General features: G+C 41.7%; 1 protein-coding gene and 1 long non-coding RNA gene across 2 annotated transcripts in view; one reads left to right on the forward strand and one right to left on the reverse strand.

Moving 5' to 3' along the window:
• LOC112561075 overlaps positions 1–23,206 on the forward strand; it is a 79,526-nt gene that overhangs the window by 18,793 nt on the left and 37,527 nt on the right. Inside the window, exon 2 of the mRNA XM_025233288.1 lies at positions 4,575–4,651. Within this exon, the coding sequence (XP_025089073.1) occupies positions 4,597–4,651 (55 nt within the window). The 5' untranslated portion in view covers positions 4,575–4,596. The remainder of the gene's footprint in view (positions 1–4,574; positions 4,652–23,206) is intronic.
• LOC112561077 overlaps positions 1–23,206 on the reverse strand; it is a 28,811-nt gene that overhangs the window by 1,176 nt on the left and 4,429 nt on the right. The window lies entirely within an intron of this gene.

Below are 23,206 nucleotides of genomic sequence, written 5' to 3' on the forward strand. Positions count from 1 at the left end.
GTAAAAGAAAATTGGAGTGTTGAATACTTCGAAGCAAATGAAATGGTTGTCTCACTTCGTGGCTCTCGGCCAAAAACTGGTCTGTGGGTTAGGAGAATACGCCTAGCAACGCACTGATTCCAGACTAGTTGGCCCCAGATATGCACACACGCAATCAAACAGAGACAGCAGCTTCGGCAAAGGTAATAAGAGGCAACTGGTATAAAAACCCACAAAGAATTCTTTCCTCATCATACACTCTGCAATAGTGTGTCTGCATGTGTGTGTGGTAATTCTTGAATGAGTGGTGGTCATCAATAAGACATGTATCTCGTGCAATGTTACTTGTGAAATAAATTAATCCTTCCCTCTTTCATCTGTAAGCGATCCGGTAGCTTAGCGGATTAAACACGCTACAGTGAAGGTCGTATGGAAGTGGGTTCAGGTCTTGTCTCGGAGCAGGCTACTTTTTTTCCTGGCTTTGACACGAGATCACTTAGGGAGTAAGGGAACTGTGGAAAAAAAAAACAGTGCAGAAAAGAATTTGTCACTGTTTTTAAGCTTCTAGAACGTTCGCAGCACAGGAAGAGCTCAAACTAAAAAGACATCACCAGATTGCAGCTATGTGTGTGTGCGCGTGTGTGAGTGAGATCATGCTTGTGTGTAGGCGTGTGTGTTACATCAATGCTGTAATGCGCTCCGTCAGTCTTTTTAACAGTTCCTTACGCAGATGCAGCGATTCAAAATTCCGTAGACGAGTTCCTTTGTGAAAACGCGAGGCTTAAGTGGTAAGCGCCACCAAAAAGGTAAAAAAAAGTTTAAAACTAGGATTTTTTTTTTTTTTTTGCATCTACATTAATGGAAAAACTGCTGGAGCTTTTCCACCACTTAAAGCAGTAAATGCACGCTGGATGAAAGTTTTTTCCAAGGGTCATTAAGTTTTTTTATGGAAAACCTTGAGAGCATCCCTACACTGAGCGGTGAGGCTGCAGTGCTGAATCTTTCGACAGGAAGTCTTGCCTTCTTTTAAGGGGAAGTCATTCAAATGTCTCTCGCGTTCTCTTAACTCCACAGCTGCTTCTAAGAGACCTTTGATATTTTTCTGGGATGCAGTCTTAAGTTTTGATTATGTTTCTCCTTAGCACTTCAGGACTTTATGAAGACAACTGAGCCTCGTTACACAAGCCTCGTCTTTTGTAGTGACAGTCCCACCTAAGAAAAAAAACCCAAAACAAACCGAAATAGTAGGACTGTGTATGAGACAGCACAGGTTAAAGAAGATATCACTTGGCGATGTAAAATGTTAGTTGGTGTCCGCACTTTCATCAAATTATTAGAATGTTATAATAAACTCTTGGAAAAAAAACCATGAAACGCACGTTCTGTGCTTAATGCTTTGGCAAATCAGGAGCCGCACAACTGTACGCCATCTTGAAAACTCTGCCCTGTTCCCAAGAGAAACTACTATAATGCTGCAGACCTCTAGAAAGAGGATGTTTCACACTTGATCGTTCTTGGAGAAAACAGCCTCGACTGCGAAGTTTGCAAGTGAAAGAGATTGCAAACTTAGTGATCACTGTTGTTTTGTCGTGCAGCATGGGCATTGAGGAATAAGGCGCGGGTGCACAACATGTTTCTAAACCTCATAACTTTTCTAAGAAACGAATGAATACAAGTCATTATAAAATCGCTTTTAAACTATTTAAATGTTGTCCCGGACATGTGAGTAGCGTTCGGACTCCATGCTGTAATGTCATTTTCATGAAGACCTAAGTGTCAATCAACAGCTGGAAACTTTCTCCTGTCACTAATCTCTCATGAAAGCTGCCATTTACACGCTAGCATTAGCTGACAGAAACGATATCTAGCGGAAGTCCTGCTTCAAACTATTCTATACAGCTTAAATTGGTTAAAACTGCTCAAAAATCGTGTTGTTCACAGCACATAAATAGCTTTAGCAAATTTACTAACTAGAGTTTAGGCCTAAAACGGTTTTAAGTTAGAAGAGTGTTGTGCACCCGGCTCCCTGTCTGCACATCGCAAAGTTCTTGTTGGCTGGTTAAATCTGCTGAAATTCTTCGGACTGCTTCGTGTCTAGTGACAGGTGGTGCACCTGGCCCCATTGCTCCTGTCGCCAGTATCTGGCAGGGAAACGATCCCAGGTAACTGGCGGCCATCAAATCTTCGACAGCTTCGACAACTTCAAGAGTTACTGGTCGTAAAGTTAGGCTTATAAAGGCGAGCCGTGCTTCACGCCTAGCGTGACAAAGTGTCACGTGACAGTACTCAATGTCACCCTGGTTAGTGTCTACCCTGCTGTGCTGTAGTTGGCAGCGTGTTGTGGAAGCCAGTCCCTCCATGTGGGCCTTTGCGAGTATGTTGTGGTTGCACCGTGAGAGCAAAGATGAACGGCTTTGTTTGATACTACAGTGGACAATGTTGCAGTAGTCTACCACAACCTAAACACTTTATTTCAGATCACCGGCTGGAGTTTATTAAAATATTTTATTTCAACTATTAAGTGAAAACTTCTCTCCATACTGGAGACACAGACCTACAAACTCTAAGTTCATCAATGTTAAATGATGCTCCTAATTAACACATGGTTCAATCTCTCCCGGACTCTAGCCATGGCATCGCAAATACACCCAGCAAGTACATTGCTAATGAAAGTGTTTCTAACATTATGTCGAGTGGGATAAGCCTCGAGAATCCACTGAATGGGAAAACACGGAGGTGTATCGGATTATTAATAATAAAATAATAATAATAATAATAATAATAATAATAATAATAATAATAATAATAATAATAATAATAATAATTTCATTTTTCCATGTGATGGTGAGCTTAATGAACTGTGCACGAAAGACAATAAACGAATCAACAGTTAACCGTGCAAGAAAGAAGCACAAGTAACAGCAGACGGATGACACCACGACAAATATGAACGATGTACATGGACGAAAACAGAGAATTCACAGATTTTGAGAGAGAGAATGTGGGTTTTGAAGTGGGATTCGAAAGCGTCCAACGGAAGTGTTACAAACACACTTGTCACAGTTTAGTCATTAAAAGAAAGCCTCACTTTAATAAACTATAAGAGATCGTGCATCTAAACTTCATGAAGTCCATTAGGACTGGCGAAAGAGCTAAGGGACTGTATATGACTATTGTTATAGAAGCGCTGCCATTGATGTACAGGAAAACCAACAAGGGAGGCCATAGCACCTCGAAGCTCTTTAGTAGTTTCATCAGCGAGATAACCCCTCCAACCACGACCTACCCAGAAGCCCCAATCCCTCCCTTTGATTCATCGCAGGACATATTTATCTTTTCTAAAACAGGGCGCTTACTTCATTCTTTTGTCTCCATTGAGTTTGCGGATTATAGTAATCCTCCCCTACCCCGTCTTTTATAATTTCCGCCAACTTCGCCGAATCTCCTAGTCTGCCTTTACGTTCCTAGACAGCCATCTTCGCACAGCCCGTGTGTGCAGCGGGACAGATATTCTGGAACAATCGAAGATGCCTAGCCTACATACTCGTTGCCTAGACAACGCAGGATTTTTTCAAGTGACGTCACTTTGTGGTTGCTCATTGCGATGAATGAGACCAAAAGTTGTTAAACCCTCGGCGATATTTTTGAATTTTGTTTGAAGGAAAGGAAGCAGATATATCTGTACTTGTAAACCCGCCCATGAAGGGTGTGCTTGCTTGTGTTAATTAAAACAAAATTTACAGCCCCATTTCAGTCAAATGTAATGTGCTACGATGCAAAATATCAGCAGGTTAACAGGTTAACCCCACTTCTATTAATTACCGCTGTGTAGTGTATTTGCTCTCTTGTTCAGTCGTCCCGGAAGAATATCATGAAATTTCAACGTTCATCTTTTTTTTCATTCTCTTTATGAGATTCTATGGGAATATGTTTATAAATCACTTCGCAGGAAAATGTCAATAAAATTTCGCTCATATTTCCAGACGCAAGCACGCGAAAAAACGATTTGCGAGCTTTCTTAATGAACTGCTGTGAATCATGAAGACAGACACCTAAATCAGAATTATAAAAATAATATACGATAAACAAAGAAATTGATGGTTTTATAATGATTGGACATTGTAAAAAAAAAAACAAAACGCAGAACAAGTAAAAGGCTCATGAATTAAAGAGCTTTTGGAAAACGGTGTTCATGAAAAACACTTCATGCACGCAAACACATTAACTCACATGCATGTATGCACACATCACGATTTTCTTTTCATTTTTTCATATTCTTAAGTGTATGAGACTCTATATGGGATATTATAGCACTTAGATAAAGACTTTGCGACTGAGAGTGCTCGCAATGGAGATAAATAGCGATAGATACGCATGTATTTATGATTATATAAAGAGAGAGCAGATGTTTACCCGTTGATAATCTGACAACGTTCCACTGACTGAACATTAAATATGTCATGCTGCACATGGTTGGGTTAAGGTTAGGGTTTAAGGTTTTGCCCACGGAATTTGAGTTGCTGAGAGTTATTCTCAGTTAGGAGAAAATTTTCGAGCAGCAAATTTTTTGAAATCGAACAATCCTTTCTCTGCAGGCTGTCTTGCTGTAGTTGATTGATGGATGTTCCCAGTCAGGGCCTGTTGGAGAGCTGGAATGAAGATGTCAGTGAAGGTAGGTGAAACCTTACTGCACAGTATTTTTCCTTACGAGTGGGAGATATAAGCACAACTGTAAACTTTGCAACTTTTTTTTGTTGATGATAATTGTAGAAAAACTATTAACAATCGGTGGTGGCCTCGGAAATGTACTCACCGTCTTTATTGTTTTGTTCCACCTCCTTCGTCTCTGCTTCTTTTTTCAGCTCTTTGACTGGTGACACACAAAAAAATGTTAAACCTATTTCACGGAATTTGTTTGGGCGAATCTTTTGCCACCTCCTATGGGGTACTTATATGGCTGACATGACCTTTTAAACCTTTTCTTTAACACGAAATTTCTCTTAGTGATGTAGTTGCTGTTAGGGCGAGAATCTTAGTGATTTTGTTGTTTTTTCCTTCACGAAAACTGGTGCCTACAAAAAAACAAACAAGCAAGCAAACAAACAAACAAAAAGCTCTGCTGAATTCTAAACATTGCCTTGTAGTCTACAAAGCAATCAAAGGCGATATCTAGATAGAAGTCGCCATATGTTGTTTATAGACAACTATGTAGACATATAGAAGTCATTGATGTATTGCTTATAAACAAACATTTATGTCGCTACAGACATTCAAACATACAGAAGTCGCCCGTGTGTTTATCTGTGAGTAACAGTGTAACCTGTGTCTGTGGTCATGACTCGATACCTGGCACAAGCAATTCATATTTCCCATAACCGTTTTCTGACACGTCATCTCGACTGACGGTGGAGCTTAGGAAGCTTTTGTTATGTCGACAGTTGTAAGGGTTGTTCTCTCGAGTTGCATGATTGACCTTCGTCTACCGGCACCGATTTTCCGGTAATAATATGCACGGATTTTGTGACCGGAAGTTGCAAATGGTTCTACGCGGAGAGCGCAGGCGCACTAAGACCTTTCTCGTGCAGCTGAAGTGATTAGGACTCCAATCTCGTTCCTTTACCTTCAACACAGGGGGCCGCTGCGAGAAAGCATGAATCAAGCATTAGAAATTGACACGGCCAATCACGACTAACGATCGAAACCTATTTGGGTGGCGGAGAAAGTGCTTTGACGGGTGGAAGGAAGAGGTGCGTGATGGCAGTCTCGTGATGAACATTTCAGCTGGACTGCTTAAGAATGCAGTGATGTAATGTGTTCGTGTTCTAAAGCTGTTAGGGACAATGAAGGTGAAAGTGGGAAAATAGTGTTTTATGGTGAGTCAGCAGCTAACATCATGGCAAAACACTCAGCCCTCTAAACAGGGTGACACATGGAGAGAGAGAACAGCGTGCGCGGGACGAGATCTGAACCCTATTTTCGTGACATTCGTACCACCAGACTGCCAGGGAGAAGATAATTTTTTCTGTTCTTTTTTCGATTTTACAGAAAAATGTTTCAGAAATACAGCGAAAGGCCTTAAAAAAGATACAGTTCTTAAAAACGTGCATGCTGGTATTATCAGTTTAGGAACAGAAAAAATGAAATTCTGAAAACAAAAGACTAAGATCCTAAAAATAATAACAGCAAACAAAAACTTCAAAGTGGATTTGACACATTAATCTCCGAATAATTGAAAAATCAGTGTTTTTATGATGTCAACATCTTACTGCAGTTTCAAACATTCACTGTAAATTGACAAAGGTCACTTAATCTAAAATTATCTGAGGACAGAGAAATTTAATTCAGAAACCATGCGTCATAGTTGTGAATGTGAAATCATATTTGAAAAAAAAAACCTTTCCCGTCATCAGTCGTCAAGACAGCCATTTAGGAATGAGGCTAGTACCGACAGACGTGCTTTGTGTGTCTGTCACTAAACTGGTAGAAAAGTAGAGGAGGTTCGCTTCTGAGGCGATTTTTTTTTCCCGCTCGCACGCGCTCGTGATATCTCGACGAAACGTGTGTCGGAGTATTCATGCGGTTGCCATGGAGCTGTGACGCCAAAAGTTATGACGAGCACGGCTGTAAAAAGGTCACTAACGTCACTGCTGTAAAGGGACACTAACGTAATGATGTAAAAATTCACTAACGTCAGTCTCTTGTCTGGCGTTAGTGACGTGTGACAGGAATTGCATCATACCTGTGCCGAGCGGTGGGCGAGGGGTGTGCAATATGAGGCTGTCTATGACTGACGCCAGGTGAACCCTGCTGAGTATTTTTATTGCCTCTAGGTTAGTGCTGTACGTTTCTCTGCAGTTTCTACGATCTTTCTGACCTTTAAAGCAGACTATTAAGATGCTTAATTAGAAGAAAGACTGACTTTTCTTGGCTACAAACGGTAACATGCTATTTCATTTTGATTCATTCGGAAAAGAAAGTTTAGTTTTATTTTTAGTAACGCAAGGTTAAAAATTGCTGGGAAATTTCCCTTTTTAGAACACACTGACACATCGCGATCTCGTATAAAACAGATGATATCGTTGAAAAGATATGCTGCTTACAGACAGCGGAAATGTAATAAAATGGACAAGAGAGAGAAAGAGAGAGAGAGAGGGAGAGGGGGAGAACAGGAAAAAAGAAAATAATATTTTGAATAAGTAGTTGCAGGAAGAGATATATCATTGCAAGATGGAAAGAAAAACAAATAAGAAAACAGGAGTGTGAGAACAAGAAAAAAAAAGACAAGAAAACGCTATCAATGCAATTGAACAACTGACTTAAAATTACCAAATGTTATGCATTTTATCCTGACGGGGTGCAGTTGAGGACTAGTTCCTGAATTCTGATTGAGTAATCTGCTATCGAGAGAGAATCCTACACCTTGCTCAGGGAGAGAGGACCAGAAAAACGTCACTGATGTACATAGATAAAGTGGCGTCCTGAATGTCATAGCCAACGGGAAGGCTGCAACCATATGTTCAGTAGGCACATCAGAGTATCTTATAAGTCCTTACCCTAGTTATCGGATAAAAAATAACATTTAAAAAAACCTTAAAAATTCGAATTGAATTTGAACTGAGCCCACGAGTAACTAGCAATGTCGTTACAGTGTGTCTGTGTGTGAAAGGAAGGAAGAGGGGAAAATGAGTGATAGCATCCCGATTTCGCCTTTAATAATACAGACAGAGAAAATAAATGTTTAACTATGTTTAAATGTATACTTCAGGCTATGAGGGCAACAACTTTATTCTAGAAACAGATTTTTGGATCTGTACTGACAAAGTGAAAGCTCACCATACCGAGAAAAACTGAACAGCGAAGACTTCTTTCCTTCTAACACAGCTCAAAGATTTGATGCTTTTTTTGTAGACTGAAAAGTCCTTCCGCAAGGGCGATAACATTTCGCAATGACGGAGCCTGTCCAGACAGACGCAGACGATTCAAGTGCAAGTGCAAGTGCAAATGTTCGCCCTGGAGGCAATTTCTCAGTGGGCGAGCGGCTTAATTAAGTCTCCTGTAGACGTGCTCATTAAGCGCTAGCTCTGCGTCCAGTGGGCAGGTCCGGGTGGGACAAAGGAATGGGGTGTGGTGGAGGAATATTGCCATGGACATCAGATCTGACATTAAACATGTTGGGTTACTCAGCAAAAGGAGTTACCCTTCTCCTCCTTTTAGTACGTTGAACTTCTCATACATTTCCCAAAGTGAACGATTCAACCGGTTTTGTTATCTGTTGAAGATTTTTTTCCAACATACGAAGAGACAGACTTAGAGACAAACAGAGGCAGACAGATAAACGTGCAGACAGAATGATAAAGACAGACAGACAAACAGATGCAGTCTAGCAGACTAACAGACAGAGAGATAGAGGCAGACATCCACAGAAAAACAAATAGAGGCAGGAAAGCAGGAAGGCAGGCAGACAGAGAAATGGACAGATAAGTAGAAGAAGACACAGATAAACAGAGAGAGAGAGATGCAGGCAGAGGCATACAGAAACAACAAAAATAGTTATATCCAGACAGCACACAATCACAGACACACCAAGGTTCGTTTTGTATTGTATTGGTTTTTTTTTCCATAATCGGATTTACGTCTGGCCGACCGGCAAGAGATGCATGCTCCCGCAGATTATCAGAATGCAGAGTGCATGGACTGAGATTTGGCACTCCCTGGGTCCTGCCGAATCGCCATTAGAGCATTCTAGCTCTTCTGAGAGCGGCTGGCCATTGCAGCAAAAGAGACCAGTGTCACGAGAGTAAACATGTGTCAAGGACGACTCCGGATCGCTCCTATGTTAATCGGATTGATCAACGTTGCGAGGTTCGACAAATATTGACAACCTGGAGAGCGTTTTTGTTTGAAAACTAATTTTCATTTCTGAGATACTTTCCGCAGTTTTTTTTAGTTTGTTTTCAGATTTTCTTTTTTTTAGCACGGGTCCAGCCAATTTTGCACGCTGTGCTGTCAGGTCGTCATATAATTGTGTTTTCCCCCATAACACCGTCGAGGCTGGTCCCAGATGATGGTCCAAAGAATATTAGTTGCATTTTTTCCTATTTTTAACTTTTCTCCATCGTTTTCAAGAGCTTCGCTGCGTGATACGGCAGTGCAAAACCACAATAGTATTTTATCTACCAAATCAGCTTTTGACCTGAGGATATAGATAAGCAATATTGTACAGAGTCACATACGCATAAATGTTTGCTCGTGAGGCCAGATAAATGTTGATGTCTGTAGAGAAGATGAATTGTAGCAACAAAACAAGTGCGTACTAAGATTGTAGCAGCTGCCGTTGTGAATTTTGAAAGGAACAGGCTTGCTCTATAGCGCTGTTTGTCTTCACGGACGCCATGTCATGGTAGTGTGTATGCTTCCTTAAACTGAAAATTTAATTCTTGGAGAGGCTACAAACCATTTGTAGTTTTTTGGCAGCTTTACAGATAAATACAACAATAACTAAAAGAAAAATGTTGAAAAAGACTGCACCAAAGACACACACGCACGCGCTGTAGCTCTGTTACCTCCCATGTTGGAAGCTCCTACTTAAGACCTCATATACACTCCGTGTGGTATCCATAGACACAGGCAATGCATTTAGTAAATGGCTGAACAAAATGTTACCTACGTAGACCTAATGAAAAACCTTCATAAAATTTAGGCTTTGTAAGATGATGAAATGCCTGGAAAGACACTTGTCCTCTGTTCTGGGCATTAAAAATCGAGGACTTAGACATAGGTCTGATGTTATAGTGGAACTTGCGTGGTCATTCATATATCGACTGGAAACTTGTACACGTGATCAGATGCATCTGGGGAAGTACATCAAGCATTGTTTTGGAATATACAGCAAGGAAATCTAAAGGTGATCAATCTGAAAACGATGTATTCCCTGTTGACTGAAAAATGCAAAGTCTTCGGTTAGAGATAAAATTGCCTTACCAACAATGTGGATATAAATTGCACAAACCAGCCGTATAATAAAAAGAAATCACTCTAACAGCCTTTTCTTTGTCCAAGAGAAGGTCGAATGCAGCAGTTTCCTGTTTTCTGTTTAAGTAGTTCCAGCAGATATTTTTACGTAGCAGACATGCAATGAGAAAAAAGTAACCGGCTAGTGTCAAGACCACCTGGTGACAACAATATTACAAGAAAATGGTAGTAGGGGTGGGTGAGAAGGAATACACTTGTAATCCCCCTCGCTTACAAAGCTCCGAGTCATTATAAAACATCATGGGGAGCAAATGCAAGGAAGGAAGAAACAAGGGCAGAACGATTGCACAAGGTCTCAACTGTGCAGCAGCGGGTGGACCAATGGCATTACGCACAGCATGCCTGGTAGACATGTCGAGGTTCTGTTTTTGACAGGTCTCGATTTGGAAAGAAAGGAAGACCCATACACGAAATGGTTGGATGAAAACTTCCAGACGGTGCACAAATGTTAGCGATGGGAAGAATGGGGTGGGTCATCTTGCCCTCAAACTTGTTCCAAGACCGTAAAATGTCAGATCTGGGACCAGAAAGACCCACTCACCATGTCGGCCTTTCCGGAAGGAGATTCGGAAAACGAGATACAGGGAAAGTGCAAACTGCTTGAAGAACTTTTTAATTTCATTTATTTTATTTTTTGTCGCGGTCGTAATAACGTCGCTGACGGGAAAAGGCTAGAAGTGTATATGAAAGAAAAAAAAAGAGTTTCCAATAAAAAGCCCTCCAAGCTGCTAGCATTTTAAAAATTATTATTATTATCGAACTGTGCAGCTTCCGTAAATCCGATTAAGATGGGAGCAGTGTAGAAGTATCTTTGACCCAGATTTACTCTCGGATTTGCACTCAGACCGACCACCGTCCACTTGTGTAGCGACCAGAATGACGACGTCGACAACGATGATGATGATGACGACGACGATGATGATGGCCTATTTACTGGTACGAAATCCCGCGATAAACAGCGCAACGGATTGCAATTTTCAAGTAAGTCTTGGTAAATGACTGACTGATTTGATAAATTCGGTGCAGAGTAGTCAAGCGGAAGAGGACCTGGCACTGTAGTCGAGGCAATATTCGTCTTTGAGAACGTTTCTATTTCCTCACACAGAACAGCAAAATCTGAGCATTTACTTGGGAGAGAAATGAGCAGCTGAAGCTGTGAAATCCATGATTAACATCCGACCATGTTGGTGTCTTGATCCGCCTGAAAGGGGCCCGCAGCAATTAGCCAACAACTGAAAAATGCCATTCATGTTTTTGGCGATCTGTAGACTAAGTTTTGTTTTTGCAAAAACATAATGTCGAAAACCCCATTGCCGGCTGTTTTCAGCATCTAAATCAACTGCCCTGAATTGGCCCGCTGTTGCATGAAAAGACCGCCAATTGTTGTCCTCCCCGCTGGCTTAGACCCGACTAGGAGCAGAGGGTATATATAATCAAGGATGGCCTCGTTTAAGTACATTTCATAGCGGCTGCATCGGAAACCTTGAGATCATTGCAAACATGGGTGAAAATTCGGAATGAATAATACACCATGCTAGTCGTCCAGCAGAAACCTTGCCTCCGGGGACTCGTTTTTTCATGTTGTAACTGCCTATTGACAAAAGAGATTTTTTAGCTTTTCGGATGTGCGCTAAATGCCATACGCAGCTACACGTGCTGGTCCACTTAAACCAAAATATAATAACACTTATTTAGCGAAGGACTGTGGGCCTTAAGTTGAGCGGAGCTCACCACAGAAAATTAGATATTTCACCTGCTCTCTGAAGGAAAAAAGTAAAGAATTTAATTCCAGAGACTTCACAAAAGCAGGCTCGCTGTTGTGGCAACACCTCATTAGCATGAATTTGTAGTTGTGGCGTTTGCTCCTGATTTCAGATGCCAGACATTAACATGTCGATCTAGAAAGATATTCGTTTTCTCACTCTGTTTCTTCCCTTCCTTTAACCCTACGAAAAAAAAAAAAAAAAACGAGATTGAGTGGTAAACGCACAATGCAAATGTACGACAAAGTAGTGACAGCGCCCACTTTGAAGAACCTCGTCAACCGTTGCATCCATCAAATCTGCCAATCAATACAGGTCAAGGAACTGAACTGAATGGCAGCGTCCACTTTGAAGATTTTCACTAGATGCTTATCTGTCAAGTCTCTCAGCGACCAGTACAAGTCAAGAGACCTCAACGACCTCTCTGCTGAATTAGCCTGTCAGCGCCATTTAGATTAATTTTATGTTACTCTCGATTTGGGCTGACCTTTTAGGTCAGGAAGTGTGGGACCAGAGGTCAGTGAAACCAAGCAGATTTGCCTTTTAAGAGGCGGTGCCAGAAAACAGATCAGCAGGAAACGCAAGAGTTCATGAGACTTTCGCGAGACTTTGCGAGACACCCTTTCCCAGCGTCATGGGGAGTATGATTGGAGGCTGCAAACTTTAGGAACTGTCTAGTTGTCGTCTCCCCTCCAGTTGTCGTCCTTTGGCACGAGCAGGTAATCCATCACCACCAGCATCCGAGACCGTTCAATCACTCTCCGGAGACGCAGCCGAAACAGTCTGGGGTTGGGCGATCGGCAGGGACGAGATTCCTGTGTCCCTCGGAACCAAAGGGCGCGATTGTCGTGTGCAGAATACAATGTGATGTGCTATAGATGATCAAAGGAGCTGCAGACGACCGTAGACACCGTCTTTCCAGGCGGTATGGGCAGACGAGATGCCTTTTGGGACGCCCCCGTCTTCACCCAAAGTTTTAACGATCCGAAAGTTTCACCGAGAGCCGCTGGCGTCTCCTCGGTGCGGTCAGACGAACGGGATGCAAAGGCCTAACAATCAGATAAAATGCTAATAAAATACTAGCGTCTGACCTTTAGTGTTATCAATGATGGCATGGAAGTGAATAGCTTAATAGATGGAGCAACGATTTCCTAACCGTAAGGCACGCAATTTAGTGGGTTCGATCTGGTATAATCCTGACTTTCCTCGGCTGACCCATCTGTGGAGTAGGTACCTGACTCCTTATACGGTGTGGGAGGGTAAGGGATCGAGAGAGGAGATGTGTACCACCCTTGCAGAAAGCTGGTCTTGTGGTAAATGTGGTCCCCTACGACCGTGAGGTCACGTGAATACCTTGACCTAGTTTGCAAGTAGCAGACATAAAATCCTCCTTTGCTCGCCACGAACCACGATTCATGCGTTTCAAAAGCACCATCCAAAAACCGTTTAAGCAGGCAGACTGAAACTTAGAAGAATAAAAAAAAAGACCAAGCGACCAATAAAGACCAAATTGCAAGTGAGGTGCTTTTTTTCTGGACAGGTGAGGAGAGTAACAGATACTCCCTGTACCCGATCACAGTCAACTTGTTTTGTAAACTGCATCAGTATGATGAAACAAGCATCCTCAAACAAAAGTATCGATCAGTAACAGGTTAAAAACACAGTATTCACATTAAAATACTCTAAAGTGTAATAATTTTTTCTTGTTGTGTGATGTAAATCAGGTTCTGCCCACTTCCCGCTTTGTCGAGCTTGGTCCTGCGGATACTGGGTTTCTTTGATTGCTTAACGTCACGCATTGGTTGTCAGCCATGTTTACCAGCAAACACCTCAGACCTCGGCCCATCGATGTACCCACACTTCGCGAAAGTAGATTTTCCTGTCTCGTTTGATCATCGTGGCGAGGCCGTGCGAGGGGCAAAGACAGTATGTCTCTAGAGGGATGTTCTCTGCAGACCAAACAAATCTGGAGGGTGGCGAAATCGCTATAACCTTTCTGAACTGAAAGTATAAAGCTGGTTTATGTGTGTGTGTGAGAGTGAGAGAGAGAGAGAAAGGACATGCAGGGACGCAGAAGAAAAGAATTTAACATTAGGCTCTAAATTAAACCTGTCGAGCGCATATATATATACAGCTACATACTCTCTAGAGCACTCAGAGGAGTAATAAAATGATTGAAATTGATTTTGTGTCTCAGCCACTGCTTACTCGATTTGCAATACTGACATTTTCTCATAAATCAAAACGTATATATTACTAAAAGGAATAAAGGTTGCAGGAAGCGCTATGTCACACATGACTGAAGGTCAAAATAAAGTTATTTTTCTGACTAGTGCAATATAGAATTCGTTTTTCTCTCTCGTGAAACAACAGAAAGATTCATTATTAATACAGCAAAGGGTAATCAGAAGTAGATTCTCTTGTTTGTATGAAAAGGCAGCCGGTTTAAGTTTAGCTTTGCAGTTTAAAATTTCGTGCCAGTTAGCGATTGATTGTTATTCTCTGCAGGATGCAATCTGAGGGAAAGATGGTTTTTCGTGCTCCGAGTAAATGGTAGTCAGAGCTTTTAGAACTCACAGGTCATGGGAAGGTAATGGCATTATTGTACGTTTGGAAATTCTAGACAGTTTCCTGTTCTCAGAACTCAATATTCCGGGAGATACGTTGTTTGCTGACGAAACATGAACTGTCTATGGCGATGCCATTCTTTGTTGGGCAAAGAAACAAACGTTTGATTAACGATGAAATATTAATGGATCTCAGTGTTTACCAAATGTACGCCTTCCTCACTGAAATGGCCGACCATTAGATTTCAACAAATGTACCCATTTCCATTATATACCTTGCAAAATATGTCTTCCTGCCGCTGGTGCATTTCTTTGGTGACAAGGTGTCCTACAGATAATGTAAAACAAACGATATGTGAAATTGTGCGTCAGATATTTTAAGTGATGATATTGAATTTTCTTGAATGGGATAAAGCAAAACAGTGTTAAGGCAAGTGTCTCAACAATTGATAACTGTCTCTTAATGAACTCACTTATTTAGTGGACCCCCTTCCCCAAAACCCGCTCTGGCAAGAGTAAACCGGCGCATTTTTGTCTGATTTGGTTGTTTGACCCGGCACAGTGCTTTAAAACCATTCTTAGGGAACCCTTGCGTGAGCTAACGCCGAGGTTGAAAGAGTAAGAACGGGATGGAGAACAAATTAAATGAGTGAACTGTACTTTCCATGCCAGACCTGCTTCGTGTCACACAGTGAAGGCCACTTTGGAGAACCCTGTCAGCTGCTGTTACCTTCAGTTCCTTCAGTTCTGTGTCCATGGCTCGGTTAGTTGAGCTGTTCGTAAGGGAGACTAGACTGTCGCAGGCTTTTATGAATCACGAGGACTCATTGGCTCCGCGTGAAAAGGCAATCTCAGTAGGCATTTTACACAGCAAAAAAAGGCCAAATGAACCTGGGATTTGATTGAGGCTTTCAGCATTGTAAAATTGTGCCTCTTGAGATACGAACAATGCAGATTAGGAGATGCAAATTCACACGAACCACAAATGCCAAGTAAAATTTAACAGTTGTCTTTTTTTCTCCTCTTTCATCAGTAGAAGCAATAAATGGCGTGATATTTTTGTATGGGAGATTTCATGAATGCCTCAAACCATGAATAGGTCAAGTTTCTGTCGTTCGTGAACCGAAAGCAGTTTAAGAAATTATCATCAACTGCCTTTGTCTGGTGTGTGGTGTCGGTGGGAAGGGTAACGGTTGCAACGATGAGGGGTTAAGTGTTGCTTGAAGGAGAAGAGGATAAGCAGCGTTAGCTGGGTTAAACTTACGAACTTTGCTGAGCAAGATATGTCCTACACTCAAGTGAACGCACGGAACAAAGGAACATTCCATAATCAGCTCATTTCCTGTCTACTGGACGCCGCGTCTTGGAGGTCCGTGTCCTCGCCCAGCAAAGTGTGCGGCCAAATCGTTGCGCTAGCAGACTTCACTTTGGCTGCTGAAGCGACAGTCCTCTTTGCATCATCTGCATCTATTTATAGCTCTGATAACGACCTGCTCACTAGGGCTGTTGCTCAACTACTTAGGTTGAACGTCTACGGCACCATGGCTTTGAGCTGAGGCCCATCGTCATCGACAGAACTGTCATATAAATAATCACATAAGGATTCCACCCACCATTCTCCCACCCACTGATGCTATACGCTCTTTTTTCATCAGAATAATGCAACGTGCAGTCCAGCTGCATATAGTGGGCGAGTTATATCCCCTGAACTTGTTGACACGTTTTAATTTGCTGCATTTTTTTAAGCCATGTGCTGACGACCATGCCTCTGTCTAATGATCATCTCTCTATTTTTTTCCCTCATCAAACTGAATGGAATAAAAATCAACGCCGAACTTCAAGAATAATGTTCTGAATTCGAGATTTTTAATCTCTTCACCCAAAGATGAAACTTTGTGTCTTCTCTTTTCTAGCAGTTTTTGTGTGTGTGGGTGTCAGTAATGCTGCTGTTTGTGATGGTGGTGCTGCTGTGCAGTGGACGATTGCAATCAGGCCCTCGAGACATGGCGGGAGATAACGAGAAATACTCCACGAATCCCTCTGACGTCATTGAACTTCCGGTGTGCGACCGTCAAGCGTGCCGTGCACCCCTGTCATCGTCCTGTCTCATTCAGCCTGTCCCTACGCCTCCTGAATCTACTCGCTTATTCCTCGATCATGTCCCCTGCGAGGTTATCGATCGTCAGGCACACGAGAAGGTCGACCGCAAGTGAAGCATCTTTTTATGGGTTTTCGGCTTTACTTCCGATCACTCTCGACCCACTCTCCAGTGATCAGTCAGAAAAGGTATGTGATTAATGAGACAGGAGCCTCCTCCGTACTGCCCGAAACCTTCACAAAACAGGATTTGATGTGATTTAAGCGGCTATAGTTTTAGTTCCTTGAGCACAAAGCGATTCATCCCAGCCCAGATTATACCCCAGCTTCGTCAGTCATGGAACCTTCACTTGACAACAGGATTTGAAATGATTTAAATGGCTAGATGTTTAACGTCTTAAGCACAGAGTTCATCCCAGCCCTGACCATAGTCCAGCTTCATCAATCTTCTTTACTCACATTAAAAATAGTGGAAACAAAAACTTAACTATGTGACAAAAGTTTGCTGCAAGACAGTCACGTGCAACTTTTCTCCCTCTGCATCGCATTTTCATTATGTAAACAAAGCAGTGTGGCGATGAGTGCTTGTTTGTCTTGTGCTAGTAGAGGGTAGTGTTGACTTCCGATCACATCCGTACCACCTGTACAGTCGCCACTAAACATGGCGGGAATATTAGTTACAATAACGTGAATGTTACAGGTTCTGTTTTGTAGGTGTATTTTCTTCGGGAGCTTATTTATTTTTGAGATTAATCTTCTGTGCTGACTCCAGATAAAACAATGATATTAAGTCGCACAAGCACACATACATACTCTCATTCTCAAAGATACATTAGCTGGCTAAAGTTACAAAGCCATGGATCCGTTCCCTATCTATTGTTTACTTTGCGTGTGAAAAGTACTGCAGTATCTACTGAAGCTTGTGTAATGCAAACTCTTTCAGCCATGTAATCCTAGGTGTAACAGACCTAAGATAAGCGGATCTTGTTGTGGATTTATGTTTTCCAAAATACGTAAAGAACATGTCGTTTCAAATTTGTTCTTGAAAAGGGAGCTGAATAAGTACTTACTACAGTCACAGCAAATCAAGACGGTAAAGGTCAGGGAAGTAATGCTACAATTTGTTTTGCAAAAAATGTTTGCCTCGCACAGTAACAAAATATCTGTGTAACAATATAGTTCATGATCTAGACAAAGAAAACTACATGATTTCGTAGCTCTTAACGACAACACAAGTACCAACAAACAAAAGCTCTACGTTCTAGTCTATGTCCGTTTCATTTTTGTTGCTTTGTTTCTTTGTTTCTGACATTCAAATATCAGACACAGATTGCAACAAATTTTTTGTCGTATCTATATATAAGATATAATCGATAAGAAATATGCAGATCCTGGTTGTGTAAAGAAGCCCAACTCTTCATAAACTTTCCAATTCAAGTTGTTATTATGACATATTCACTGGAACACCGAAAACAAAGGAAGGACGGTGGCATGGGTTTGAAGCAAGTGTTAGCATTACCTCTTGTCTACCGCTTGAGAAACATCAGTTGGCGGGTAGGGTGACAGGAAGCGGACATTACAGTGTGCAGGGTCTGGAATTCAGGTTTAAGAGGTCATTCGATAGGCACCGACTTTACTATTGCAATCGGAAAAGTCACAGGAAGAAGCAGGACAAATGATGTGGTCGGAGAAAGGAGAGCTAGAGCGAACGACTGCCAAGAGCACTGGGCAGCCAGCGTTAACCAGAAAATAATTGAAGAACGCTGGGTGAAGTTTCGAGAATAAGCGGCTTAAGCAGACGAAACGTGTGGTCGTGAGCACGGAGATCGGGTCTGGGGCTGTACTCATGAAGCACAGATAACGTTACCTTAGGGTTAGCGATTGAAAGCTTTGTGGATCCGAGTAACAGGCACAGATTTGTAGACAGTGTGCAAGACTTGTAAATTATATCAGCTAATATCAGAATTGGCTGTAGATGGTTTGCTAGAGCTGGGGGTAGTAAACGGAGAAAAAGTACTGGTGGGGTGTTCCTCTGCTTTATAATTACCGTCCCTGCATGGCTAAAAAAGAGTTAAGTGGTAGCCGTGACCTCTAAAAATATTGTTAATTGCTGAAGTCCAAGGATAACGCTCACTGATGGAAGCATTCACATTAGATCTCATGATAGAATTACAAATACTAAATGGATAACACACAAGGCGTCAATATCTTGGATAATTCCATGTTTCATCTTGTTCTAAAACTGTCTACAGAAAGAAGATATAAGAAGGAATAAGCTAGATTTGACTCATTTTTTTGTTTCATGTGCCGACCGGGTGGGGGAGAAACTAATGACAAGACACGGATCTGTTTTAGCCATTCACCTGTCCATTCACTTACCCACATTTACTTACCCATCCACTGGTTATTCATTCATTCAGCTTTCTGTCTGTCCGCGCAGACACCCATGATTGCGTTTTCCGTCAGCAACTACCAAAATACCAGTGCATCTAAATGACCCTGCCGTAACAGTTCATGAACTCTGGAAGAACAGACGCGACAGACATACAGTCAAAAGTTGTGAACAGGCAACCGTGAGTGCATGCTGCTGGATCGAGCGCTAAAAAATAATTCTTAAAAGAAGCTCTCCCATAGAATAGGGCGTAAAAAGTTCACGCCCAGGAAGTGGATAACTCCACTAGACGGGTTCGGAGAAGGAAACATCAAAGAACCCTTTTGGGGGAGCTGTTCGGTGGGTGTGACATAAGAGCGATATCAAAGACGGAAATGAGAGGAAAGCGTGCGACCAGTAGAGCCGGCAGCAGCGGATTCTCTCCACAGATTCTTCTGATGCTCAACGGGGGACAGAGTGAATAGAAGCCTACAGACCAACGAGCAATATAAAGACGGTATTTTAAAGTTGTTAAAGAACTAGTAGGGTGCCATTTCTGTCCTCTTTGGGTATAGCTCAGTGAAAGATACTACTACCACAAATCTGGGTGAGAATTTCGTTCTCGAGATACAGGCCTACAAACATCGTAATGCACAGAAAGATGACAAAATAGTGGTCACGATATGGTTAATAAACACGTTGATTGAGGTCTTCACACTTGCTTCACACTGGCCTGTTACTGGCCACTTTCTGTGTATGGGGATTTTTGTGAGCCTCTATCTCGAAAATGGATAACCCATTAATTAGGAAAAAAAAAAGAGACTGGATTTGGGATTGGGTCAGGTAAGATGGGGAGATGTAAGATGGCTTTAGAAGGCACCCCAGTGCTGGTACTAGAAAAAAAAACATGATTATAATGATCCAAAGAGACTCACCTAACTGAGGGATACAAGAAATGATGATTTTTTTTAAAAAAAAACAAAGTTTTTTTTTTCCAACGAACAGGAAGGTCTTGTTAAGGATGACGATGAAGGATCACTAAATGGCCTGTAGCACTGAAGATGATTCATCACGTGTGTTGAGGGAGTTGAAATTGTCATTTGTAATACACGAACAAAAGTGATCAAGGAGTGCAATTTGGTTCTTTTTTAAACTCTTTCACGAAAGCGTGAAGTCACTACTCGATGATGATTTCCAGAAGGCTCATACATCTCAAACAGGTCACATCACGAGACACTAAGAACCACAGAGCAAGGCGTGGGCAAGACTGAGAAAAAAGAGATGTTGCCGTTGGGAGAGGGACAGTAAGAACTCATTTAACAAACAGACAAAGAGATTTCCGACTACTCCTACGAGTAGATGGTTAAGAAGGGGACAAAGTCGTAAATTAGGATAAGCAGTTCCCCAGAGGGTGTGGTGCGCGTTATAATATCCTCCAATGAATTCAGCCTAGGGTCCCGGACCACAAAGAAACGTAAGGGTACAAGACAGAAAAGTGATTAGGAAGAGCAGAGAGAATGAGAGAGACAGAAAGTAACGGATTTCTCTAGAGAAAGCCCGAACAACAGAATCCTTGAGTTTGTGAGTCAGGAGCAGCTGATTGTATATTAAGAATGTCGGGGTCCGACGGGCATAGTGGAGAAGCTAGAAGATTAAGAGCATCAGCTTCTTTTACTGGGTTCTCCCTCCAGGAGCTTGCGGCAGTCCCACAGGTCCGTGTCTCGGACTTCGAATTACTCACGAATTACACCCTCCCTCTTTTTTTGGGTCCTCGGTAGATCGAAACTGTAAACAAGGGTAACAACCAAACAAAGCAGCGGCTACAAAAACCTCAGACATAAAATCAATTGTTACGGCGCCTTTAATGAGTTTGAAGAAAAAACATAAAAATTACTAAGTGTATATTCAGAGTAATTTAAGCAGAGAAAGCGCTTCTTACCTTAGAGATTTTTAAGTTTACTTCGTTTTAAATTATACCCAGTGCAAAAATAATTTAAGGTGATTACACAGACGGTCGAAGATGTCTCGACATAAAGCTGTACTTAAGAGTTTATCTTAAAACTCGGGGTATTTTGGTCTTCTTGAGGCACTCCCTGACTGTATGTGCTGCTTGTGAGACGTCGTCGCTCTTTTCATCTAAATCAACATTTAGAATAGCAGTCTTCTTGTGCTTTTATTTCCGAATAAATTATCCCCCCTTTCCCACCGTCACTAGAAGATCTCAAAATAGCATCACCATTTTCAAAATCCGTATGGAGATAAATATTGCTTTTCGATGAAAAATAATTACTAAATTCTTCTTTATTTGATTTTTAAACAGAACCTTTCATTTTTTACACTATAGCTAACTGAAGCATTTGAATCTCCTCTCTTGGTTTAAAACTGGAAATTACAGGTATTTAGGCGCCTTTTTATTAACAGTAAATAGATTGCAAGAAATGTAACTCAAAAGAAAATCGATTGAGCTTTTGAAATGCAGCAGTTATTTCCCTTTTAAAATATTTTTAATATATTTTAGCAAAAACATTGTTGTTAAATTAGAAATCGTTTCAGAAATAAAGTGAGCAACTGACGTGATTTTGGTTGTGTGATTAAAGATAGTGAAACCTTTCACCGGGTACAGCATGGGTATCATCAAACAAAATAACATCTACTTACAACACGGAGTTTCTTCCTATCGACATGGTCAGAGCATATGGGAACTGCGGCATATCTGGGGGAGTGATTCGCTACTGACCTGCACATACTGCACCGTTGTATATTTTCATAGTACAATACAAGGACTTACATCATAAACTTTTCTTCACAGAGCCTTAATTGATTTTAAAGATATACCATGTATGTCTTTCAGGTCTAAGTTACACCCTGTCTGTCACCTGAAGTGTACGTTACACCCCGTCTTCCGCTCAGGTGTACGTTACATGGCGTCTTGTTTTCGTCATGTCGATTTTTAATTATTGGAAGATAACAACCAAGACTACAATCAACGAGTGTTGGGGGGGGGGGTAAAGGGAAAAGGTCACATATCCTCGTTGCTTTAAGGGCCTTCTGAAATCTGTTTCTATTCTAAGTAGATCACAGGGTGTAGAGTACAACACGTGGAGATCTCCTGTTCCTGTCTCTGACCCGCGCATGCTTCGAAAACCAACCTTCTGCATCCCCGGTAGGGGACGTTGGCACGAGAAGCAACATGAACTTCTGTACCCTGCGCGAAATCCAAATAAAAAGTCTGAAAAGATCGAAGCAAAGGACAAACAAAGAAACATCACGAGATCAGGCCGGTAATTCAGGATGCAAACAAATAAGAGGGATAATAAGTCGCTAGCATTACTTGACTTTCTACACCTGTTTGCTGTGGATGATTGTATGCAAACAGATTTCCATCAGGCTGACACAGTGTAGAAGGGCACACTACCCATTATAGCTTTCAAAGCGTTAACAATACTTCGGTAATCTAGTGACAGACACATCGTACATATTATGCTTGTGTGCGTGCGTGTGTGCGTGCATACGTGGATGTTTGTCGTCGAATTTTCCAGTCAATTGCACTCGTGATGAGGTGCTTGCAGCCGTCGAGAACGATTTGCTGTCGAAGAAGAGAATAGTTTTCTTCCGCTCGAGAAAACAAATTTCACACACGATGATCAGAGCGCGACACAGTGGGACTGTTGTTATTTCATATCCTGTCGCGATAACACTTAGCTCGTTTTGCGGCCGCCTGACTTCTCCTCTGCTCGTTGCATTTAATCTTTCTTTAAATCGCTGCTAGCATGAAATAAAACACTTGCTGTTCTGCGGGGAAGATAATTCAGAAATAACTCGATAAGGGCAGGTCACTAACCCGCCTTGCCTAAAGGTTCGCGTCGTTCGTATTGTTCTGTCACCGTCAGGGGTTTATAAATTGTTACTTTTGTTATTACACGCTAAAGTTCAGGCAACGTAAGTGCTGTCTAAAAATAAATGCAGTGGAATCCAGATGGAGGCATGTTAGAATGATGCAACAACAACAACAACAGTAATAATAATAATAAATTTGATTTGCTGGTTCTATAGCAAGTTCAAGGTGTTTCACGAATCACAGCAACGACAGCCGACGATGACAAATGAAGATGAATGATGAAGACTGAGAAGCATGATATACAAAAGCCAGAATATCGTTAGTATGCAGCAACATTTGTCCTCCACGCCGAAGGGTAGTGCCCACATACACCACAAACCACAATTCGCAGCCCACATAGTATACGAGAAGGAAGACAGGTCCACAGCAAACGCAGTTCCAAGCAGCACATCTACAGACAGCACCAGTCTTAGTGAATGACGAATGGACCCCAATATCCATACAAAAATCCTCTGATCAACAAAGGTCAAACGGAACTGAAGCCAGCGGTACTGTCTAT

The sequence above is a fragment of the Pomacea canaliculata genome, linkage group LG4, assembly GCF_003073045.1.
Source record: "Pomacea canaliculata isolate SZHN2017 linkage group LG4, ASM307304v1, whole genome shotgun sequence".
Taxonomy (NCBI): domain Eukaryota; kingdom Metazoa; phylum Mollusca; class Gastropoda; order Architaenioglossa; family Ampullariidae; genus Pomacea; species Pomacea canaliculata.